Consider the following 27,130-nt stretch of genomic DNA (forward strand, 5'->3'; position numbering starts at 1 on the left):
ATTCGGGTACTTTCTTGGCTACCATGGCTAGAACAATAGTTTTGTTGATCACCGATATAATTAGGTGGAAATTGGTATGGTGGTAGTGGAAATTGGTTTAGTGGTGGTGCTGGAAATCCCGACGTATTATATGGCTCATAGCCCGGGGGGAAGTAAATGGGGTCATTGGTTTGACTCGTAATTTGGGGGCTCGTTGTATTTGGTGGTTCCCTAGAACTACTACTACGGATAAGTCGGCCTTTCCCCCTAGACCTAGATGATGGGTTGTTCGATGCCATAATTAACAATTAATTTTTTAATAAAAAGTGGTTAACTATAATAATAATAATTAATAACAACAATTTTAACAATAAAAATATCAATAATAATAATTAATAACAACTATAACAATAACAATAACAACAAAAATAAATAATAACAACAATTGTAACAATAATAATAATTAATAACAACAATTATAACAACAACAATAACAATTAACAACAATAATAATTAAACAAGATTATTCTAATAATAACAATAAAACAATAATAAATTTAAGATTAGTTTAGATCTTACAACCGTGCTTCAACGCTCCACTAATTACGATTACGAACTTTTTAATTTTTTCCGATATTAGGAAAATAATTAGAGAATTTAAGAGAATAATTAGAGAATTTAAGAAAATAAGGATTATTAGAGATTTAGAGAATATAAGAGATAAGAAGAAGAGATTGTGATTTGGGAATGAAATGGAGGTGAGTATTTATAGAATTTTTGGGGAGCAAATTGGCAAAAAACTAGCCGTTTTTTAGCTGTTTTTTTGGCTTATTAAGGAGCTAGAATAAACGGTAACATTACCACTGGCCCGCGGGCCGTTCCGGGCTGTGCCTGCTGGCCGTGCCTACGGGCCGGCACGACGGGCCAGCACGGCGGGCCATGGTCGTGCTCGTGCCGGGCCGTGCCTGGGAATTCTCAACCCTGTCCGTGGCACGGCCCGTGGCACGGGAGTTGAACTTCGTGCCGTGCCGTGCTTGAATTCGGGCCGTGCCGGGCTGCGCCGAACGGCGGGCCGTGCCGGGCGGCACGCGGGCCAACCTGGCCCGTGCCCAGGTATAAGTGTAATATAGGAGTTAAATCAAGCATTGAGCTAAAATCATGAAAAATGGGCAAGTTAGAACTCATTTAGGCCATTTCGAGCCGTAAATACTCTAAATGAACCTAAAACTTGTGAAATTGCTTTTTTTAGGTTGTTTCAAGCCATAAATATTCATAACTAAGTATCTTAGGTGTAATATAGGAGTTAAATCAAGAATTGAGCTAAAATCATGAAAAATGGGCAAGTTAGAACTCATTTAGGCCATTTCGAGCCGTAAATACTCTAAATGAACCTAAAACTTGTGAAATTGTTTTTTTAGGTTGTTTCAAGCCATAAATATTCATAACTAAGTATATTAGGTGTAATATAGGATTTAAATCAAGCATTGAGCTAAAATCATGAAAAATGGGCAAGTTAGAACTCATTTAGGTCATTTCGACCCGTAAACACTCTAAATGAACCTAAAACTTGTGAAATTGTTTTTTTTATGTTGTTTCAAGCCATAAATATTCATAACTAAGTATCTTAGGCACAAAAAAAAACAGAAAAAAAAATCAAAACGAGTGCAAAAAAAAAAAAAAAAACCGGAAACCGGGCGGGAAGGGCAGCGTGTGCACAGCGAGGAGGCTGTTCCTTTCCCTTACTAACCCTTTGCTGAACCCACAATTCTGGACGCACCCCCATCTTTTCCAAATCTAAACGTGCACCCTTTCCGTCCTTTGTCTTGTTTTGAATATTCATCAGCGTTCCCACAAGAGCGTCACACACATTCTTCTCTATATGCATTACATCAAGACAGCGCCTAACGTCATGTTCTTTCTAGTACTGGAGCAACCAAAAGATTGATTCTTTTTTAAAGAGAGCAACTGATTCCGCTGCTTTTTCAGATTTCCCAAATACTATTCGTACACCCTTAACCCGCGCGTAAACCTCCTCACTAGACAGTGGCCTAGGAGCAGTCCCCTCTTCCACCGTCCCATCGAAAGTTTTTTCTGCCGACGGTACGGGTGATCGCGCCTGAGCAGCCTTCTTGTCCTCAAATACACATGTTTGAAAGAATGATCAAGGCGTCTGCTTGGCGTATCATCAATACAAATGGGACATGCCTTTTTCCCTTTATTCTTATACCCAGACAAGTTTCCATATGCAGGAAAATCATTAACGGTCCACATAAGAGCTGCACGCAATGTGAACATCTCATTCTTATGAGCATCAAACACGGAAACCCCTTCGTCCCACATCTTTCTCAAATCATCAACCAATGGCGCAAGATACACATCTATGTCGTTTCCAGGTTGCCTTGGCCCCGATATCAAGAGTGAAAGCATTACATATTTCCGTTTCATGCACAACCAAGGAGGCAAATTGTAGATCACTAAAAGTACCGGCCATGTGCTGTGCTGGGTACTAAGAGTGCCAAATGGATTCATCCCGTCCGTGCACAAACCAAGCCTTAAATTTCTGACTTCATCACCAAATTCCCCAAACTTCATATCAAGGTTCTTCCATTGCGGGGAGTCGGCTGGGTGCTTCAGCATTATGTTTTTCTTTCTTCCCTCTGCATGCCACCTCAAGTTTTTAGCGTCTTTTGGTAAAGAGAACAGACGCTTAAACTTTGGAATTATGGGAAGATACCACAACACCTTAGCAGGAGGTCCCTTTGTGCCAGCATTGCAACTCTTGCGCTTGTAGAGCGACTTCTTGCATCTTGGACACTCCTCCAATTGTTCATATTCATTTCGGTAAAGAATACAATCATTAGGACATGCATGTATCTTCTTATACTCCAAACCAAATGGACACATGAGCTTCTTAGCGTAATAGTAAGACTTAGGAATTTCATTCCCATCGGGCAACATCTCACTTAACACGCTCAACAAGGAAGTAAAACTACTGTCCGTCCACCCTTGCTTCGACTTAATGTTAAAAAGAGTAAGCACGGTTGATAGTTTGGAGTATTTTTTGCACCCAGGATACAAAGGCTTTTTAGAAGCCTCTGATAATGACTCAAACACGTTACCTTCAAAACCACGCATCATCTCATCCACACCTTCATCCTCAACCTCATCCACATGATCATCCTCAAATTCCTCATCAGCACCATCATCAACAATATGTTCATCATTCTTGTATTCCTCGTCCACACGGATATCATTGCTTCTATCATCATGCACATCATACCCAATAACATCCCCACTGTACTCTCCTTCTTCACCATGCCAAATCCACACATGATATTTAATCCTAAACCCACGACAAACTACATGATCTCTAATGATATCAACACTATTGACCACCTTCACACTATTACAATCAACACAAGGACAATAGAGGCACTCGAAACCCATTCTGCGCTGATAAGATGAAGCCGTCTCGCAAAACTCTTGAACCCCATTAAAGAATTCCAATGTATCACGTCTACCATACATCCATCCACGATCCTTCTCCATTAAGTAAATTGTCTCTAAACATGGCAACATATTACGAATGATAATGTATAATTGCTACATCTACTATATATATAAATCAAATTCAAACACACACCATGCATATAACTTTCATATACATACACAAATGAATATATGCTTTCAAAGGGTCCTTATCACTCCAACCTAACCCATCCTTGAACGTTTACTCTCACTAGTGAATGTATGTCAACTTTCCAATTTTAAGGAAAATCCGGCAGCATTTCCCCCAGTTCTCCAAGTACACGACGTAGGTAATTACTTACCCACATATGTACCCAGAGAACATGGTGATCGAGGAAATGGTAAGCCAAGATGTTCCTTAAAATCGGAAAAAAAGACATACATTCACCACCTAAGTGAGAGTAAACGTTCAAGAACAGTCCCAACCGGGGACTATTCAAGACTTTCTCCTAATGAGAAAGCCTTGAACGGGTATCTAGGCATATGATGATGCAATGCAAACATTTCATACATTTATTGTTGTATTTAGTTTAATTGTCATTATATAATACACAAATCTAATATCTAGCATGAAAAAACTTTTATTAAAACAATAATAGAGAGAAAGAAATACTTATAGCTTAGAGAAGTTTATAATTCATACCAACACAATGGATGTATTCTTTCAAACTTCCCACTTGAGCTTAATTAATGTGTAGTCTTCAAACTTAACTAGCTTGAACTTCAATTCACATATGAACCTATACAAACGCAAAGACAAAAAACAAATTAAAAGTTAGTAAGTATGTATACATCCATTAATTGAATTAATAAGGGACTATAATTAATTGTAAATTAGCCTTAACTAAACTATAATTCTTCACTTATCTAAACTAACCTATAATTCTTCAGTTATCTAAACTAACCTAAACTTACTTGAACTTAATTAATTGTAAATTCAACCTTTTGGTGGTAACCCTTGTCTAAACTAATTTTTTCCTAAGTTTCTCAAGGTTCATAAAATTTAAATAGTAGTATCATGACATAAAGTGACTATTGCTCAACCACATTAAGCAATTATAAAGTAATCAAACAAACTAGTTAAAAGATTAAGCAAAAAAAAAATACAAACCTGACCCTTTTGAAGAAACATGCCAGAACTAGTTCTCACTTCACTTGGTATACTCTTCCCAGACTCATTATCAGCCAACCGTGAGAGCGAGAATTACGTGGAGGGGGGGCAATGCGCGTCTATATTGACAAACCTAGATTACAAGAACTAATAATTACTAACTTGTAAATCAAAACCACCAAAAACTCGAAGGAGTTCATCAATTATAAAACCTAATTGCTACGAACTTACCTTAATTAGGTTGAAGCTGTTTCAATGGAGGGAGTTTGGACATAGGTACGACGCGAGTGTTGTCTTCAACGGAGGTGAGAAAGCTGCAGCACTTCAATGGAGGAACAAAGAGGGGAGTTGAATGAAGAAGGGAGGAGGGAAACGCAATTTGGCAGAAGGTTTTTTTTTTTTTTTGCAATTGAATGAATGAAGACGTTGATGAAAAGTGAGAGTAGGGAACAAAACCCGCAATTTTTTTAAAACTTAGCAACGGTTAACCGTTGCCAAACCTTTACCTTTTTTTTTTTTTTTTTAAAAACGCAATTGGCAATTGGCAACGGTTGTTGCCAATGTTAATCAATTTTTTTTTTTTAAAAAAAAAAATTGGCAACGGTTAACCGTTGCCAACTCTGATATTTAAAATGGCGCTCACTTAAGTTGGCAATTGTTTTCATGAACCGTTTCCATAGGGGGGTTGCCTATTTCTTTTTTTCTACTAGTGTAAAACCAGTAAAGATTGGCAAAGAAAAGTGAGGAGCCACTGTGACCAATTCCATGAATAATATAGAGAGCATATCTACTACTGGGTGCCAATATTGATTAATACAAATCATCAGAAGCACAAAATGACAGCAAAAACTCCATAAAGGCCTTAAGCTGAGGGAAGGAATATATCCCATTTCCTAATTATTGGTCAGTGTTGAGACTGTCGACCTTAACAATGATGAACAACATTTTGATAGGCAGGTTACATTTCAAGAACACCTTATTACATCTTAATCCTTTTCACTTCAGCAACTCAAAAGTAGGTTAATAGACATCTGTATACTAAACATAAAGCAGATAATCTGTAAAATTAAATTATAAATTCATGCAAAAAATCACAACAAAATAGTAAAATTAAACTAAGTTCATGCAAAATTGAACCCTAAATTCCATCTAGTATGAAAACAGTCAGAAAAAAGATCAGATCTTAACTTTGTTGAAATCAACTACATAAATTTCACCAAAACATAACCAAAATTCCTTAGAATCGAGTATAAACCCCTATATTTCTTTGATTTGTGCACAATATATACTATAATTGATGAACCCTAAATTCGAAAAAGAACACCATAAATCTGTTAAAAGGAAATCTGCTTGTGATTCTAAAATTCGTGCAAAAAATAGAAACGAAATAGTAAATTAAACTAAGTTCATTTACAATTGAACTCCAAATATCTATGTAGATTGAACAATTAGAAAAAGAGATGATGAGGTCTTACATTTGTTGAAATCGAGCTTGCAACTTCAGCAAAAGTGGAGCCAAAATTCCATAGAATCGAGTACAAACCCTAACTTTCAAATAATCGAAACAAATTGCTACTAATTTAAACAAAAATCCAACTTCCTTGCTTAGATATGTGCGAAAAATTAAATGAACCCTAAATTCGAAACGGAAACTTAAATTCTCTCACAATTTTGTTCGAATTTTTGGTCGAAATTTCTAGGGTTTTATTGTTCGAACTTCGTGGGGGTTTTGGGTCGATCTTTTGCTCGAAAAATAGGGGGTTTTGGCTCGGATTTGCTCGAATATAGGGGGTTTTGCCTCACATTTGCTTGGGTTTTCGATTAGTGGTCGATTTGTAGGTTTTAGGGTCGAATTTCTCGAGGTATTGCTGTTGAATTCGCTGGTTTTTTAGGGGTTGAACGGTAGCGCTGGGGATTTCTGGGGTTTTGCTGGTCGAATTTTTGGGGTTTTCCTGTTGAATTTCTTGGGATTTTGGGGTTGAATTTCAGGGGATTTCGGGGTTGAATTTCTTGGGATTTTGGGGTTGAATTTGCTGGGGTTATGAAGTTCGAACGCCATGCAACAATGAGTTTTTATTTAATTTTTTTATATACTGAATAGACATTTACGTCACTTAATACAGAAAGAAGCGACGCAATTTAGTCCACAGAGTTATTTGCGTCATTTGTCGATAAATGAGTGACGCAAATAACAATATTATATGCGTCGTTCCTATTTATAAAAGCAACGCAGATATAAGTAATATAAAAGCGACGCAAATATAAGTAAGCGGAAATATTTCAGGTTTTTGCTTCGCTTTAACGCTAATGTCCAACGCAAATTACTTATAATGTAGCCAAAATATCTCATTTGCGTCATTTATTTCTATGAACAACGCAAATAAGGCGACGCAAATGAGCATTTTCTACTAATGATTGTTAAACCAACAAAACCAGAAAGAAATGGATGATAAAGATTGGGCTAAGTTGAAAAGGAAGACTTTAGGGACTATTAGACAATGGATTTATATTAGCATATTCAACCATGAGTCACAGGAGTTCGACCCATATGATTTGTGGAAGAAACTAGAAGGTCTTTATGAAAGGAAGACCACACATAACAAAGCTTCATTGATTAAGAAACTTGTTAATTTGAAATTGAAGGATAGAAAGTTAATTTCTAAGCATCTTAATGACTTTCAAGATATTATTAACAAGTTGACTACTATGAAGATTTTTTATGATGATTAGTTGCAGGCTTTGTTCTTATTAAGTTCTTTACCAGACAGTTGAGAAACTTTGGTTGTAACTATTAGTAACTCCGCTCCGAAAGGTGTGATATCATTAGATGTGATCAAAGAGAGCATGTTCAATGAAGAAATCAGAAGAAAGGAGATGAGAGTTGATAATTCACAAGCTCTTGTTATTGAGAACAGAGGAAGAGGCAAGAGTAAGGGTCCTAAAGCCCGTGATAACTCAAGGAGTAGGTCCAAATCTAGTGATGGAAGAAATGTGACTACATGCAACTACTGCAAGAAGCCTACTAATCATATCAAGAAGTATTGTTTCCGTTTGAAAACGAAACAAAGAAAGAAGAATGGTTCACAAAATGAGGGAGATGATAATAATACTGTAGCAACCTCTTCTAAGAGTGATGATGAGGTCACTTTGATTTGTGCAACTAGTGAGTGTCATTATGTTAACAGTTCAAACATAGAGTGGCTTGTAGATACAGGGGCTTCATACCACTGTGTTCCCAAGAGAGAGTACTTCATAAACTACAAGTCTGGTGACTTTGGTAGTGTGAAGATGGGAAATCAGAGCTCCGCAAGCATTATTGGGTTAGGTTATACTTGTGTGAAGACAAGTGTTGGGTGCGTGCTTGCATTGAAAAATGTGCGTCATATTCCTGATCTACGCCTTAACTTGTTGTCTGCTAATGTCTTAATTTAGAGGGCTTCCGACACATTTTTGGTGATGGTAAGTGGAAGTTGTCTAAGGGCTTGACGGAAGTTGCTTGAGGAGAGTTGTGTTGCTCCTTGTATAAAATATATTTAAGTGTATATTTTGGTGAGCTTAATGCAGTGGAAGAGAAGAACTCTCTTAATTTGTGGCATCGAAGATTAAGACACATGAGTGACAAGGGTTTGAAATGTTTAGCAGGTAAATCTCTTATTCCTGTTGATACTACAGTTGCTCTTGACCCTTGTGATCATTGTTTGGCAGTAAAGCAGCACATAGCTTATTTTTCCAGAAAGTCTACTAGAAAGCAAGCCAAGTTGGAGCTTTTTCACTCTAATGATTGTGGTCCTATTGAAGTGGAGTCTAATGGTGGCAACTAATATTTTGTCACTTTCATTGATGATTCTACTAGGAAAACATGGGTTTACATGTTGAAGACCAAAAGCCAAGTGTTTGAGACATTTTAGAAATTTCATGCTATGGTGGAACGGGAGACATAAAGGAAGTTAAAGTGCCTTCGTTCTGACAATGGTGGCGAGTATACTTCACATGAGTTCAAGAATTATTGTTCACATCATGGTATTCGACATGTGAAGACAATTCCAAGCACCCCACAACATAATGGTGTAGCAGAGAGGATGAATAGAACCATTGTGGAAAAGGTGAGGTGTATATTGAAGATGTCAGATCTACCTAAGTCATTTGGGTCAGAAGCAGTGCAAACTGTAGTTTACTTGATCAACCGTTCTCCTTCTATTCCTTTGGGTCTTGACATTCCCGAGAGAGCATGGAAGGTATATGATAATATATATTCACATCTATTGGGCTATGGTCCCTTCCTATGTGGGGAAAGCCCATTTGATGTGGTGAATGTTTTTTGGGCAAGTAGTATAGCTAATGTCCAAATGTGAAGTCTTCTCAAGGAAGCTTCCTTTCTTGACTTTGTGTGTGCCTTACCGTGGAAGCTTTTGGGCAAAAAAGTCTTTGAGACATTATTTCACTTGCTGACAGTAGAGAAGTAAATGAGGGAAGGCAATTAGTTGAGAGAAAGTGAGGAAATACAAAGAGTTCACAAGAGTAGCTCGGTTCGCGTTTTTCACTGCGCAGCTTCAGAAATCATCACAGATTGAAGCTCATCCGTGGTCCGATTTAGTTCAAATTTTAACAGCTTGTCCGAGACATCTAGAGCTTCAATTTCAACAGTGGGATTGTCATTTTACTCTACGATCTGTGAGTTTTAGCTTCTGGACAGAAGCTCGTTTTTCTGGTGATATCTCTCAATTTCTTCCTCATTGTTAGCTCTTATGATTGTTGTTGTTGGGTAAATTGAGTACTCACTTTTAGGATTTGGAATTATGTTTGTGTAATATTCCTTGATCATAATAAGAGCAATTTGGGTGGACTTTCTCAAAGTCCCGTGGTTTTTACTCTTCACATTGAAGAGATTTTCCACCTAAACATCGTGTGTCTTTGCTTGGTTAATTATGCTCGTTCTTTGCCTTATGTTGCAGCATTTGGTGTGTTAATATTTTTGGTGTATTTTTGATCTTGGAGAACATATCATATAGCTTAGGTTAGTGTGACCTTGGACAAACTAGTAGCTAGAACTACTTGTGGTTTGTTTAGTCAATTGATTATTCCGCAAGAGGAGTGTTTACGTACCTCAACAATATAGCATTAGAGACACGAATTTATTTTTTATTTCTCCGGATGGAATCCGGTAATATCAACACTAATAGATGGTTAGTTTGAACGGAACTAACTATCATCTTTGGAAGAGAAGGATGAAAGACTTGTTGTATGTCAACAGTTGGCATTTACCTGTGTTTAGTACCGAAAAACCAGAAGGTAAAAGTGATGAGTAATGGAAATTTGAACATGAGCAAGTGTGTGGGTTCATTCTCCAATGGGTTGATGATAAAGTCTTGAATCACATAAATGATGATGTGCATGCAAAGTCCCTTTGGGAGAAGCTTGAATCCTTGTATGCTAGTAAGTCTGGAAACAATAAACTGTACTTGATTAAGTAATTGATGGGCTTAAATTATAGAGAGAGCAAGACACTTTCAGATCACTTGAATTATTTTCATGGCATTCTTCAGCAGTTGTCAGCCATGGGAATAAAGTTTGATGATGAAATTAAGGGACTCATATTGCTTGGTACTTTTTCTGATTCATGGGACACTTTTAGAATGACACTTTGTAACTCTGCACCACAAGGAAAAATCACTTTGGATCTTGCTAAGGTTGGTATCTTGAATGAGGAGATAAGAAAGAATTCTCATGGCGTGTCATCTTCGTCCAAGGAAGCATATGTTGTTGATAATAGGGAGAGAAGCAAGAACAGGGCTCCGAGTGGTAGAGATTAAAGCAAGAGCAAGTCCCGTGGGAGATACAAAAACATGAAATGAAGCTATTATGATAAAATGGGTCATATTCAGAAATACTGCTATAAGTGGAAGAAGGATAACAACAGGGGTGGTAATGGCAAGCAAGAAAAGAAGCATGATTAGAAAGATCAAGATGGTGATGATCGAGCTGCAACGACAACAGTTGATGATCTTATCATTGTTCATGATGAGAGTTCTATGAATCTTGCTAGATATGAGACAATTTGGGTTATTGACAGTGGAGCCTCATTACATGTGACATCAAGGAAGGAATTCTTCATATCTTATACACCTGGTGACTTCAGGGTATTGAAGATGGGTCATGATGGATTGGCTCAAGTTGTTGGTGTTGGTGATGTTTGCTTGGTAACTAACATTGTAGCAAAGTTAATGCTTAAGAATGTTAGGCATGTTCTAGACATCCGGTTAAACTTGATCTCAACAGGCAAGCACGATGATGAAGGCTATTGTAACACCTTTCATAGTGCCCAATGGAAGCTCACTAAGGGAAGTTTGGTGTTAGCTCGTGAGAAGAAGCACACAAGCCTGTATTTGTTGCAAGCTACAATTTCCACAGATAATGTAAATGTAGCAGATGATGATCCAGCAAAGTTGTGGCATAGAAGACTTGGTCATATGAGTGAAAAGGGCTAAGTTGTTTGATGAAGAAGAATGCACTTCAAGACTTGAAGAGTGCAAATTTGGACAAATGTCCACATTGTTTTGCAGGCAAGCAAAACAAAGTCTTTTTTAAGAGACACCCTCCTTCCAGAAAATCAAGTTTGCTTGACCTTGTTCATTCTGATGTTTGCTGTCCTTTAAAAGTCAAAACTTTTAGTGGTGCACTTTACTTTGTTATATTTATTGATGATTGTTCAAGAAAGCTGTGGGTGTATGCTTTGAAAACCAAAGATCAAGTGCTTGATGTTTTTAAGCAATTTGAAGCTTTGGTTGAAAGGAAAACGGGTAAAAAGTTAAAGTGCCTCCGTTATGACAATGGTGGTGAATACATCAGACCACTTGATGATTATTGCAAGTCACAGGGCATACGGCTTCAATTCGCGCCAAAGAAGACTTCACAGCTGAATGGCGTAGCAGAGAGAATGAACAAAACTTTGTTAGAGAGAATACGATGTATGCTTTCAGAGGCAAAATTACCAAGACACTTTTGGGGTGAAGCTTTGTATATAGCTACACATGTGATTATTCTGTCTCCTTGTGTTTCCTTAGATGGTGATGTTCCAGATAAGGTTTGTCTTGGCAAGGAGTTTTCTTATAATCATTTGTGTGTCTTCGGGTGTAAAGCATTTGTACATGTTCCGAATGATGAAAGATCAAAACTGGATTCAAAAACTCGCCAGTGCATCTTTGTGGGTTGTGGTTTGGAGCAGTTTGGCTACATGTTTTATGTTCTTGTAGAGAATAATTTGATTTGAAGTAAGGATGTGGTATTTGACGAAGATTAGACAATTAAAGACATCCAAAAGGTTGAAGAATCTACGTCTCACATTGGCGATGATTTGGTTTATTTAGATCTACCTCCTTTGACTCCTGCACCTACTCCAACTGAATAGGTGCAAGATAATGAAAATGGGGATGATGTTCCTAAGGTAGGTGATAATGTTGATAATGATGACGGTGAAGATGCAATTGAGCTTGATGACCAAGGTTCAACTAAAGTACAACCAAATCCTGTGAGACGGCCCTTCCACGAGGTATCCTTCTTATGTTCTCCTAATTGACGGGGGAGAACTTGAGTCCTTTGAGGAAGCCATGGATAGTGATGACAAGAAGCATTGGTTAGATGCAATGAAATATGAAATGAAATCATTGCATGATAACCATACTTTTGAGCTTGTGAAGCTACCGAAGGGTAAGAGAGCTTTGAAAAATCATTGGGTTTACAAGTAGAAACAAGGTGAGAATGCTTAGTAACCACGATACAAAGCAAAACTTGTTATAAAAGGCTGTAACCAGAAGAAGGGAATAGAATCTGAAGAGGATTTTACACTGGCTATCAAGATGTCCTCCATTAAAGTTATTTTGGGTCTTGCTGCTAGCTTGAATTTGGAGAAAAAGCAGTTGGATGTGAAGACTACATTTCCTTATGGTGACTTTGAGGAACACATATACATGGAAAAACTAGAGGGCTTCAAAGTCAAGGGCAAGGAAGAGTATGTGTGCAAATTGAAGAAGAGCTTGTATGGCCTGAAACAAGCTCCAAGGCAATGGTATCGAAAGTTTGACTCCTTTATGGGGGATTAAGGCTACAAGAAGACTTCTTGTGATCATTGTGCCTTCTTGAAGAAATTTTGATAATGATTTTATCATTTTGGTACTTTATGTTGATGACATGCTTATTGTAGGGCGAAATGTGGATAGAATTGTCAGTTTGAAGCAACAGTTGAGCAAGACTTTCTCTATGAAGGAACTCGAGAAATCAAAGATCATTTTAGGCATGAGGATCATCCGTGATCATAAGGCTTGAAGGTTGTGGTTGTCACGGGAAACATATATTCAAAATGCGCTTCAAAGGTTCAACATGGAGAAAGCAAAACCAGTGAGTACTCCTCTTGCTTTGCATTTTAAGTTGAGTTCTCAACAAAGTCCTTCTACATCGGAAGAGAAGGAAAGTATGTTGCATATACCTTATGCTTAAGATGTGGGTAGCCTGATATATGCAATGGTTTGCAGTAGGCCCGATTTAGCTCATGCATTTGGTTTGGTTAGTCGTTTTCTCTCTGATTCGGGAAAGGAGCATTGGAATGATGTGAAATGGATTATGGGATATCTACGAGGTACTGCAGATATGAAGCTATGCTTTGGGAGTGATAAGCCTATTCTTGTTAGCTACTCAGATTCTGATATGGCGGGTGATATCGATTCGAGGAAGTCTACTTCGGGTTACTTGATAACTTTTGCAGGGGGAGCAATTTCTTGGCATTCTAGATTACAGAATGTGTGGCATTGTCCACAATTGAGTTAAAGTTCATTGTAGCGACACAGGCATGTAAGGAGTTGTTATGGATGAAGCGATTTGTTCGTCAACTTGGATTTACGTAAAAGAGGTATGTGTTGTATTGTGACAGTCAAAGTTCTATTTATCTTGCTAAGAATTCCACCTTTCATGTAAAGTCGAAACACATTAATGTGGGGTATCATTGGTTACGGGAGTTCTTGATGCTAAGTTCCTTGAGCTTGAGAAAATCCATACCGATGACAATGGCTCCGACATGATGACTAAAGCATTGCCAAGGGGAAAGTTTGAGACTTGTCGTTCGATTGCCGGAATGGTAACCACCTCCACATAGTCGGGAGGGAGATTTGTTTGGCTATGGGTCATTTCCTATGTGGAGAAAGCCCATTTGATGCGGTGAATGTTTTTTGGGCAAGTAGTATAGCTAATGTCCAAATATGAAGTCTTCTCAAGGAAGCTTCCTTTCTTGACTTTGTGTGTGCCTTACCGTGGAAGCTTTTGGGAAACAAAGTCATTGAGAGCACCAACAATGGTAAGGATACATATATCCTTTCCCATTTTCTCTTTCCTTCCTCCACTTAGACACATCACACTCTCTTTCCTCCACATCACTTCCCACTATCTCCATCCTTTTACTCATCCTCTTTCTTAAATATTTCCAACATCAATGATAATCCTTTCTCATTTTCTCTCTCCTATTTACATATACCCCACTATATATTCCCTCTCTTATTAATACACTTAATTATTATTAAAGTATGTAAAAGATGTTAATTATTATTATTATTATTATTATTATTATTATTATTATTATTATTATTATTATTATTATTATTAAATGAACATAAAACACGTCAACTAATACTTTATCACATTAGCACGTTATTATAAAAAATTAGTAAAAATATAAAATACATGAATTAAAACATATGAATTAAAAACGTGAAATACATGGATGAAAATAAGCAAAGAAAATAACATAATTAAAAATTATTGAAATACTAATTTTCATTCGAGGTCCTAGACCTTGGCCATAAATGCTCAATGCCACATGGACTTGTTTATCGCGAATCTCCCCTCTTGAAGCTATCAATCTACCGAAATTATCAAGATCATAATGCTCGGGAGTTACGGTAAATATTGTTGCATTTCTGGTTGAGGATGACCCTGGCATATTTTCAGGTTGTTCTCGGGCGAACTCAAGTGGATCTTTATAGTTTAAATACGTATCACGCTCGTCTTCAACGATCATGTTGTGGATGATGATGCAAGTCATCATGATTTTCCACATCAACTCTACACTCCATGCCAAAGCAGGCTTCCTAATTATTGCAAATCGAGCTTTGTAACACACCAAATGCACGCTCAACATCCTTTCTAGCACTCTCTTGACATTCAGTGAATAATTTACCCTTACAGGTTTTTGGGGCCGCAATAGCATCTATAAATTGTCAACCATTTTTGGATAAATCCCATATGTGAGATAATATCCTTTGTTGTAAGTATTTTCGTTAACTGTGAATAGAACTTGTGGAGCACGATTATTTATTATATCATCAAACACCGGAGAACGTTGGAGTACATTTATGTTGTTGCATGATCTAAGCGTACCAAATCCATAAATCTCTAGAAGCAATCGCTTCTAAGATACAATCGTCGTTTTAGATCTTCCTTGATACATTCCTTTCCATCTAGCTAGACAACTTTTCCATACCCAATGCATGCAATCAATACTTCCCAGCATGCCAGGGAAACCTCTATCTTTCCCTTCTCTAAGGAGGCGTCGGATATTTTCCACTGTTGGCTTGTGAAGGTACTCAGTTGTAAATTGAGCAATTAACCCTTCGACAAATTTTCCAAGGCATTCTCTAGCAGTACTTTCACCAAGCTTCAGATATTCATCTACTTGATTAGCTGAACAACCATAAGCTAACATACATATAACTGTTGTGCAATTCTGAAGGGGTGAAGCACCAAGACGCATGGCAGCATTTGGGTGTTGTTGGAAGTAGCGGTTAGTTGCACTTATTGTGTTGACAATGCGAAGGAAAATGGGTCTTCGTATATGAAACCTCCTTCGAAACATGGTTTCATCGTATACCGATTAGTCACTAAAGTCATCTGTAACTAAATTGACGTGAGCTGCTTCACGATTTCTCGGCACAGTTATCCTTCTCTTTCTTTGACGTTTTTGTTCATGTTGCTGTACTGAATTGTTTACAGCTACAAGTACTACATTTTGCATTACTTGTAATCGATGACTCTCCTTAATAAAATCCATGACCATGTGATCATAGATTTCATCAGTTGAACTTGAAGATGAAGAAGAAAAACTTGAAGAGTTAGAATCGAAGTTCATATTATGTTTATTACCAAACAATATTTGAGATAGAAGGTTATTGGGTTTTTTTTTTTTTTTTTTTTTTTTTTTTTTTTTTTTTTTTTTTGTTTGGGGAAAATAGAAGGTTAATATTAATAGATGTAATGTTATTGGGAGTAATCTTATGAATTTTATAGATATAAATAGGATAAGGTTAGTCAAAAGATAAGATTTCTGATAAGGATATGTGGTCATAAAACAAGGGATGTCAGAAGATAGGATTTTGGTTAGTATTGCAAGATAAGACTTACAATGTTATCACAATAATATAAAATAGCATTAACAGATTATAACTAGAATTAGTACAAATAAACGTCATATTAATACATAAAAATTACACTCATATTAAAATGGTACGATGACAATAATTCTAGTTACAATGACAATAATAATAAAATCATACAACTTATAATCGCAAATAGTAATAATGATAACCCGGTACAATCAGGTAAATTAAATCAAAGCAAAAATCTACAACTGAATTCATCTCTAAGTTTTATTTTATACATTTCTAATTCAACATCATCAAGAACGGGCTTCTACATTAACCTTTCTAACATTCTAAACTTCATAGCCTCGTCCTTTTGCCTTTTCTTTTATTAAGCTTGTGCTTTTTTTAGTTAATCTCTTTCCTTCAACTGATCTAGTAGTCGCTCACCCAAATCTTTCAACTTATCACCAACTTCGTTAAAATTTGTATTTAACGATTTAAAATTTATACTTGAAGATGAAGTAGTAGAAGCTTTCCCTTTCATCTTTGTTTGTTTAATGCCACTAGGTCTTTTAGCTCTTCCCCCAACCTCGGATGGTGAATTAGGTTGTGATCTTTTACCGCTTCCCCCACTTTCGGTTGATGTTTGGCCACTAGGCAACATATTCGATTGATCTTTGGCCAATGAAGGATCCCATTTCGGATATTTTCTCAAAGTTATAAAACAATGCAAGAAACAAAACATCTTACCGTTAGTTGCGTAATAACCCTTGCGAGCAAATTTCTCCAAATTTTGCTCGGACTCACCACTACCCTTGGTTCGATAATGATAGCCATATGCATCTACCCATTTACCACAATGTATATTGATAAAATCCCATTGATTTTGCATAAATTTAATGTTTCTTACCTTTATTTCAGCGGGGTTTTCTATTCTGGCCTTTTCGCAAAGGTTATAGATTTCAACCCATAACCCGCTTTTCTTTGTCTTGGTTCCCTGCACTACGTCACCTCCTGCATTTATGTAGGCCGACACAAGTGCTTTATCTTCGGCTATGCCCTATGATTGGTTTTTCCTTTGCCCGGTGGTATTGACATTTTGTTCGGGAACAATTTCGACATCAACATCGTCAATGTCTTCTAGATGTTGCACCCCCACATATTCTTCTACATGTTCATCCCCACTCCCCTCTTTTGGAGTTGCATTGCTACCAGCAAAACCTCCCGATGATTAGTCCATATTCTGACTGAAATGTTTAGAAATGCAAAAAACCGACATATTACCAAGAGGTTGTTGAGATGATGAGCTACTTTGAGGAAAAGGAAAAGAGGGTTGAAAATGGGGCATGTTATATTATTGACATTTATTGGTCTTGATTGACTACTATACCATTGTAAAGTAGCTTGAAATTGAGGATTACTCATAAGGTTTGGATCAAAAGGAGGATTATTTTAATTATATTGGAAGTTTGAATTATTTTGAAAATTCATATTTCTCCCGTAATTTGAATTATTACGATACATGTTGAAAATTAATTGAAAGTGATATTGAAACTAAAATGGAGAATTATACTAGTGTATGAGTGAGAATATAATTTTTTTTTGGGAATTTATAGATTAATTACAACAAAATGCTAAAAATGAAAGTCTGTCAAATTATGCACAAATTATACTCATTTTATAGAGGAAAAAAATTATTACCGTTGGTGTTTTTTTGTTTTTTTAAAAAATATGACCGTTTTAGATATTATTGATATGTGAAAATAATTGCACTTTAACATCATGAACAAAAATTTCCCACAATTTGAGATATTACCGTTGAGCACTAGTTTCCCATAAATGATTGACACCATTGAATTTTATCCCCAACTTTTCATTTTCTTTTTTTTTAATAATAAAAAAAGGCCAATTTGGCAACTTTTTGGCACATCAGCCAAGGTGTTGCATCCTTTCCACCAAAAGGAAACGAGCAAATCCTTTTCCTAACAGTATCCTTTTAGCAATGTTGACATCAATAAGGAAGTTGAAAAGGAAGGAAAAGGACAGTTAAAAGGATTATAATCCTCTTGAATGCTGGTGCTCTGAGATATTATTTCACTTGCTGCTAGTAGAGAAGTAAATGAGGGAAGGCAATTAGTTGAGAGAAAGTGAGGAAATACAAAGAGTTCACAAGAGCATCCCGGTCCGCATTTTTCACTGTGAAGCTTCAGAAATCGTCACCGATTAAAGCTCATCCGCGGTCCGATTTAGCTCAAATTTTGACAACTTGTCTAGAACAATCTAGGGCTTCATTTTCAACGGTGGGATTGTCATTTTCCGCTACAGTTCGTGAGTTTTGGCTGCTAGATAGAAGCTTGTTTTTCTGGTGATATCTCTCAATTTCTTCCTCAATTGTTAGCTCTTATGATTGTTGCTGTTGGGTAAATTGAGTACCCACGTTTAGGATTTGGAATTATGCCTGTGTAAAATTTCTTGATCATAATAAGAGCAATTTGGGTGGACTTGCTCAAAGTCCCATGGTTTTTACTCTTCACATCAAAGAGGTTTTCCACGTAAATATCACGTGTCTTTACTTGGTTAATTATGCTCGTTCTTTGCCTTATGTTGCTTCATTAGGTGTGTTAATATTGCTGTTGTTTTTTTTTTATCTTGGAGAACATATCATATAGCTTGGGTTGGTGTGACCTTGAACAAACTAGTAGCTAAAACGTGCTTGTGGTTTGTTCGGTCGATTGATTATTCCGCAAAAAACTATGTTTTCCTCAACAACATCTTAGAATCTTTGGATGCAAGACATACATGCATGTGCCAAAGATCAGAGATTGAAGCTTGATTCCAAGACTAGTCGAGGTGTTTTTGTTGGCTATGGTGATGAAGAGTATTGGTTCAGGCTTTATGATCTTGAGAAACAAAAGGTAGTGACAAGCAGAGATGTAGTGTTATTCTTTGAGCATAAGATGAGTGCAGGACTTCTGAGTGTAAGGTATCATACTAACTCAGATTCATTTGTTGATATGATGTTTCTTCTGAACCTACTTCCGTTTCTGTTGAACAACCTACTATGCCTCAACTGCTTGTTGTGTTTCACTTGAGGCAGAGGTTTAGTGAGTGGATCGGCTACATTGTCGTCCATTCCAATCTTACAAATTCTGATTTACCCTTGAATTCCATTCCCTTATCATGTGAAATCGCCTCTTGACATGTTTGACCTTCTAATGTTCCCTTGGCTCCCTGGTCTGAGAAAAAGCTCCATTGTTATCACAATAGAGGTCTATCGGACCCTTGATTGAGGGTATAACATTAAGTTCACCAATGAACTTACGAATCTAAACTGCCTCCTTAGCTGCTTCTGAAGCTGCCAAGTATTCGACTTCAGTTGTAGAATCTGCAGTTGTGCTTTGCTTAGCACTCTTCCAACTAAACGTTCCTCCATATAGACAGAATATGTACCCTGACTGCGACTTGGAGTCGTCTCTGTCAGTCTGGAAGCTTATGTCAGTATAATTTTCAACAACCAAATCATTACTCCCACCATAGACCAGAAATTTATCCTTGTTCCTTTTCAGGTACTTTAGGATATTTTTGGTTGCAGTCCAATGCACCTCTCCTGGGCCTGATTGGTATTGGCTCGTAGCACTCAGGGCATACGATACATCCGGCCTAGTACATATCATGACATACATGATCGATCCAATAAGCGAAGCATTTAGAATCTGATTCATCCTCTCTCGCTCATCAGATGTCTGTGGACACTGCTTCTTGCTGAGAGTTATACCATGTGACATGAGTAGATGCCGTCTCTTGGCTACTTTAATCCATAAATGGACTTCTTAAGCTTGCGTACGTTCCTAGCATTGCTTGGATCAACAAAACCTTCTAGTTGTGTCATGTACACAGTTTCTTCCAAAATCCCATTAAGGAAGGCGGTTTTGACATCCATTTTCCATATTTCATAATCATAATATGCGACAATTGCTAGGATAATCCGGACGGACTTAAGCATGGCGACTGGCAAAAAGGTTTCATCATAATCAACGTCGTGGATTTGCCTGTAACCTTTTGCCACCAATCTAGCTTTGTATACATATACATTTCCATCTTTGTTGGTTTTCAACTTGAAAATCCATTTGCAACCGATAGGCGTGTAATTTTCGGGCAAATCAACCAAGTCCCAGACTTGATTTTCAAACATGGAGTCCATCTCGGATTTCATGGCCTCTTGCCATTTTGCAGAGTCGGGGCTCGTCATAGCTTGTTTATACGTCGCTAGATCATCTCCATCCATAATTAGGATGTCTTGATCTTCGGTTAAGACAACACCGAGGTATCTGTCTGGTTGAGATCTTGGCCGTTTCGACCTACGCTGGGTAATAGGTTGAGCATTTGCATTGTCTGTTTGACTCTGACCATTGTCAACAACTGCTTCTAAAGCACTTTGATTGTCAGTTTTGTCAGGTTGACTTTGTTGCTCGTCCTCTCGAACTTCATCGAGTTCGATTTTCCTCCCACTTGTCATTTTTGGAAAAGGGCTCCTTCTCCAAAAAGACACCATCACGAGCAAGAAACACTTTGTTCATGGATTTGTTGTACAAGTAATACCCCTTAGTTTCTTTTGGGTATCCCACAAAGAAACACTTGTCTGATTTTGGGTGAAGTTTGCCAGAAATTAATTTCTTGACATATGCTTCGCAACCCCAAATCTTAAGAAAAGACAACCATGGAGGTTTCTTCGTCCATAATTCATAATGGAGTCTTTTCAACAGCTTTTGACGGAGCTTTTGACCGAGCTCGGTTCAGAGTGACGGAGCTCGAATTCATGGCTTAAATACTCGCCACCTCGATCCGATCGAAGCTCTTTGATTTTCTTGCCTAGCTAATTTTCCACTTCACTCTGAAACTCTTTGAATTTCTCAAAAGATTCAGATTTGTGCGACATAAGGTAGACATATCCATATCTACTATAGTCGTCCGTGAAAGTGATAAAATAACGATAACCATTACTTGCGGGTGTACTCATTGGTCCACATAAATATGTGTGTATAAGACCCAATAAGTCATTAGCCCTTTCTCCCAACTTGGAGAATGGTTGTTTTATCATCTTGCCTAATAAACATCCTTCGCAATTTTCAAACAACTCTAAGTTGAATGATTCAAGAATACCTTTATGAAGAAATTTCTTGATGCGTTTGATGTTAATGTGGCCAAGACGACAATGCCACAAGTAGGTTTGATTCGACTCAATGGTCTTAGCTCTTTTGGTGGTATTATTAACATTATAAAATTGTTTGTCTAGAGAAAGCACATAAAGACCATTTTCTGAATGTGCTATACCATATAAAACATTATCAAAATAAAAAGAACAACTATTGTCTTATATTCTAAATTCAAATCCTTTGGCATCCAATGCCGAAATTGAAATAATGATTTTAGTAACTATTGGAACATGATACAGCTAACATCTTGGCTCCATTGTCGACCCGTAGTTCGACCCTTCCCTTCTCTAGCCTTCTATTTATCCTTAGTCCCTGAGCATTGGAAAAAAGGTGTAAGCCACATCCGGTATCTAATACCCATTATGTTTTGCTAGCGAAGTTTAAGTCTATAACAAAAATACCTGATATAGAAGCAACAATGCCGTTCTTCTTATCTTCCTTGAATTTGAGGCAATCCCGCTTCCAATGTCCTTTCTTCTTGCAATAGAAACATTTAGAATAGAATTTAGAAGAGGCTACCTTCTTGACCTTGTTTCCATTGGTAGCATTTGACTTACACAAAAAAGTCTTCTTACTCTTCCCCTTAAAGCCTCTCTTCTTGCCCGAGCGCTTGAATGGCTTGCCTTTTTCTATCATAAGCATGTCATGCTTCCCCTTATCCTTGAGCGTTTGCTCGGCTTGCTTCAACATCCCATGAAGCTCGGTGAGGGTTTTCTCCATGCTGTGCATATTATAGTTCATCTTGAACTGATCATAGCCTTTGTGCAGCGAATGGAGAATAATGTCAATTGCCATCTCGATCAAATACCCAGCGTCAAGACTTGCCATATTCTCAAATAATCCAATCATTTTAAGTATATGTGGGCTAACTGGCTCTCTTGTCTTAAGCTTGCTCTCAAGGATCTGCCTGTGGGTTTCGAACCTCTCAGTTCGGGCCTGATCTTGGAACATGTTCTGAAGTTCAAAAATTATCTCAAAAGTCGTATCCTTTTTAAAGAAAGTCTTTTGGCGGTCCGGAGACATCGTGGCCAACATGATGCACTTGACATCCCGATTGGCAGTTTGCCATCAGTTTAGGGCAGCCTGAGTGACCTCCTCATTGGGAGCGTCGGGCATTTCCTCATCAAGGACGTATTCCTTTTGCTCTTGCATGAGAACTATACGCAAGTTCCTTTGCCAATCAAGAAAATTTGGCCCACTCAATTTCTCCTTGTCGAGAATTGAGCGTAACAAAAATTGGTTGTTTGAGTTATTTACAGACATGTTTCTGCAATTAAAAGAATTTGAAATGAAAAACTATTCATAAAACCAATAATTTGAAATTTAAAGCATACATGCAAATTTTCAATCTTATTAATCATTTTATCCACGCATTAAAATTTGTCCCTTTTAGGCGAGAATAAAACGATTCCAAGATCCCAAAAATCAAAAAGTGATTAAGCATGCTTTGGCTTGTCTTAACACTTAATATTTTAAGGTAAGCAATCCAATTGCTAATAGCTTTAAGCTACTCTTGGTTCGATAAAACGTTGCATCTAATGCTTTCTTCACGTATTATCTCCATTACCACGATATCTAAGGACTCCTTACTGATATCGTTGAGCTTAACCAAAATCAACTTATATACCTAGTATACCTTACGTTCCTAGGGAGATAGTGATGCCTTGCTTTGGCATAGCCCATCACTATTCACATTAGTTCGGTAAGTGTTATCTTGGAATGGAAAATTTGGCTCAATTTTATAGAGACCTAGGGTTTCTATGTTGGTTGATTTAAGTGAACTTAATTAATCATCGTAACATTCGAAATCTTAAACATGCATCTAACATATGATTCATATATGTATAAGCATAATTATTATAGAAAACATAAATAAAATATGCATTTGGCAACTAGCATGACCCCTTGAGTCTTTAAGTCTTCAAGGGTCTTCGTTGCATCCTCTTGGCTTGTCTTCTTAGAAACGCCGTCTTCGAGACATCTCCACTAATCATGCAACTACTAGTAATTATGACTAGGACTAATCTAAATATTAAGGTACAAAAATACGCAACGGTACGCAGACCGTATTTAGATTTACAAAAATACATAATGGATCGCAATCCGAATTTACTATCCTAATCGGGCCCCACTAGTTGTCATTGTCACAGAACCTGTGATAGAATATTCATTCCATTCACCCATTCACTATATATGAATTGCCCATGCATTTTACAACGTAAAACAAGTAACAGTGCATAAAACGTTCAAACTAGTAACCAACTTAGGTGGTTAATCCAATTACAGCGCCTAATTAAAACTAGTCAAAGTTGTTAATTGATTATGTGATTAAAACGCAATAAAATTAGCTCTAGAAATTAACGAAGGTCCCACTAAATTCCGCATCCAACTTAATAAAAATTAATCCAATTAATTTAATGAAGCCGGTTTACCCAAATTTTGCCAATTTTTTTGCAAGTGCCAGCAAAAACCGAGGCCTAGCCTCATTTAAATTAAAACAAATAACTAAATCGGCAAAAACGCAAAACACATAGCCCAACGATGCCCAGGTGCCTAGCACCAACCCTCGAGGCTCGGTGTGCTAGGAACCAAGGCGCGATTGTTGCCCTCGCACACCCCTTGCTGTGCCAAGCACGTGGGAGTGGCTGACAGCATCGCTCGCGCGTTATGTTGGCCACATCAGCGTGCTTGCGCGCAAGCAAGTCTCGGCCTCAAAGGCCTTAGGTTGTGCGGGGTTGTGCTGGCCACTGCCGCACACCGCAGCACCCCACGCACCGCACCGAGCTCGCACCAAGCGTGCACGAAGCTCGCACACATCGCAGTAGCAGCGCACCATCAAAGCACCATCACGCACTCCTCGACAGCCACATGCGGGCTACGCAAGCAGCTTAGCTAGCTGAGGGAGTGCTTGGGAATTTTGTGCCTCGATTTGTGTGCTCTTACCTCGGGATTTTATTCTGTTTTTTGTGTGATATTAAAATTAATTCTAAATTAATTTTAGAACCAATATTGAGCAAAAATGAAAATAAAATAAGTCCAACTTAAATAAATTCAATTTTTAGTGCACAAACCAAAATTAAATTCAAGAACCATTCTTTAAATTATTTTTGGCTCAACTTGATGCTACAAAAATTGAGGGTTATTCTCATAATTAATTTAACCAAACATAAATTAATAATGAGATTTGACAAAATAAAAGGAGTTGGAAAAATAACCACAATCATCCAATGAAAAAATTTCCAACACTAACTTGTGTAATCTTGGAAAATTACATCTTCTAATATGAAGATTAATTAAATTTCAATCACAAGTTTTAAACTTTTAAGACTTTAATCAACTAAAAAATGATTAATTCCAAAAATTAGTTCAACATGAAATTTAGAAAGTAAAGTTCCAACCAAATAAACAATCAAAGATTGGATCTTTAACATTTTTAGGGAATTCAAAATTACAAATTCACCATAAACATTCACACTTGAAGCAATTAATTTGCAAAAATGTGAAATTGCAAGTTTATGTGAAAAATGAACTCACCAAATTAAGCACCAAATATGATTTCATAAACATGCTTAATAAGGGTTATTACTGCAGTAGATTAATGATGTAACCATACACATAATCTAATACTAACATGCCATAATTAATCAAGGTTTAAAAAAAATTTAAAATTTTTAGTTAAAAACGAAAAACCCCTCGAAAAACATGTTTTTGGGTGGATTTTGGCTTATGGAAATCTTTGTAAAGGGTCAAAATTGATTTAGGACATCGATTCCACCAAAAATTCACTATTGTTGGGTCGAAATCTAGGTTCGTTAGCCAAAATTAGTATAAATACGAGATTAAAACTAATTAAAACGAGCTTCTAATCTAGTTAGAAAGCAAAACCAGAAATTTAAATCCATTTAAATCTCCTTAATTAATTATTAGTTACAATAATTAAATGAGCGCGGCTTTGATACCACTGTTGGGTTTTGTAGTGTCCGACACTACGCGGAATGAAACCCTCCCAAAATACGCACACAAATTAAAGTAACTAAACATGCATATTAATTAATTAACAAGGAGAGAGAAAGAAGAAAAGACGATCGTACCCTTGATGTGTGCTTTGCTCTTTCTAAGAGCTTGTACTTGAAAGCGTAAAGCTCCGCAAATGCGCAAGCCGTCGACGACTCTCACCCTCGAGACCCGACCCAAAGGGTCCCGACCCCGAAGCTTAGTCGGGGCTAGACCAAAAGAACCTAGAGTATTAGAACTAAGGTATTCTCTTCTTGGAGATCCCTTAAAGTACACAACTCAAGTGTCCCTTCCCAATGCCAAATGATTGGTATTTATAGGGAAGGGAGCTCTTGAATTCCAATCTCCCATCAATGTGGGAGAGTTAGTAAAATGCATTTTATTCAATTTATTCTAATTCAAAAATCAAGTTGAAATGCAAGTGAATAAACAAACGACAAGTGTCAAGTGTTGAGCAAGAGGTTAGGTGAGGACCACAAGGGGGGGGACCATCCTCCCCTTGCTCCCTAATAAAACCCACACTCACATGCCTTCACACGCACAACAACACACGCAAGAGCAGCAGCAACACACACAAGCTGTGGCTCGCATGGGCGCAAGGCATGGCTTGCTGCCAGCCTTGCTGTGCGGCACACGCACATGTTGTGCTGCCATCGCTAGCTAGCTGCTACTTATGCTAGGCGCTGCTCAGCATGCAAGCACACACATCCCACAACACACGCACGCATAGCACGCTGCTGCTGCTGATGCGATGCTCGTGCTAGGCGCAACCAAGCTGCTGCTATGCTTGCGGCTGAGTGCGAGGCCCAGCACACTAGCACGCATGGCACGCCAGCTGCTAGCATGCGTGCGACCAGGTGCACCAGCCTAGTAAGCATGCTCGGCCAGCAAGCATAGCACAAACATGCATGCTTGGCTTGCGGCACATCCATGCGATGCGGTTGGTGCCCTATGCTAGCCTAGCCTTCGCATGGCTAGGCCAATGCAAAGCTACGGCTTAACTTAAATTTGTCGTTTGCTTGATTTCTCGTCTCGTCGAATTCTAAATTCGACTCGACTTGCGACGCTCGGTTTCGACGCTCCAAGCTCGATATCCGATGTCTTTGTTCGTAATACTCTAATGACTCATTTATCCTTCGAATTAATTCGTCGTTTCAGTTCGGTTACTCGATTGGGTGTGAACCAAAGGGTTCAGTCAAGATTAAGCTGTAATATTAATTATACATTAATATTACTGATCGAAGTGGCCTCCAACTAGGCATTCCGATCACTTAACCTCACTGAATAATTAGCTTTCTAATAATTTCGAACCCTCTATCGGAATAATACACTTGTTCGAAGGACACTATTCCTTTCAGATTTGGTTTGGGTTTCGGTTTTTAGGTGAGGGTTTATCTAGGTTCAGGTGACGGTGAGATCAATAGGGAATTTGGGGTTTTTGGGTCTGCAACTGGATGGGGTCGCCGGATGGATTTGTAGGTAGGAATGGGGGTGGGTTGTCGTCGTTGGCAAGATGGAGTTATGTGGGTCAAGCACGGTGGTGAAGGGGTTGGGGGTGGAGATGCGGGGTGGAGATGTAGGCCGGTGATGCGGTAAGCTAGGGTACCGACAATAGATTGGGCTACTGGCGGAAGGCATGGGTGGGATTTGGAGGGGGCTGCCGGCGGTGGAGGGGTTTGGTTTGCCGGTGGTTGGATTGGTGGCTGGGTAAGGGTTTGGGGTTTTTTATTTCTTCTTTTTTTATTTTTTCTTTTCTTTTAACCAATGCACTACTGACACGTGTACGTGGTAGGTCCCACTAACGATTTCATCCAAAAATCCGTTAAGTGGTGGTGAAATCCAAGTTTTGAGTTTTTTTGGTGGTGTTATAATAAAAGTTTTTTTTT

The 27,130-nt window shown here is 37.9% G+C and overlaps 1 protein-coding gene across 1 annotated transcript; it reads right to left on the reverse strand.

Moving 5' to 3' along the window:
• Positions 1-15,068: 15,068 nt before the first annotated feature.
• Positions 15,069-15,512, reverse strand: LOC110713081. Its single transcript, XM_021891543.1, has one exon. It carries the CDS (start codon positions 15,510-15,512, stop codon positions 15,069-15,071), a length of 444 nt encoding a protein of 147 aa, XP_021747235.1.
• Between the last annotated feature and the right edge of the window lie 11,618 nt (positions 15,513-27,130).

This window comes from Chenopodium quinoa, unplaced genomic scaffold, assembly GCF_001683475.1.
Source record: "Chenopodium quinoa cultivar QQ74 unplaced genomic scaffold, ASM168347v1, whole genome shotgun sequence".
Classification (NCBI taxonomy): Eukaryota; Viridiplantae; Streptophyta; class Magnoliopsida; order Caryophyllales; family Amaranthaceae; genus Chenopodium; species Chenopodium quinoa.

Excerpts from the sequence above, each read along its gene's own strand:
- LOC110713081 (XM_021891543.1), bottom strand. The coding sequence starts at position 15,512 with ATGTTTCGAAGGAGGTTTCATATACGAAGACCCATTTTCCTTCGCATT.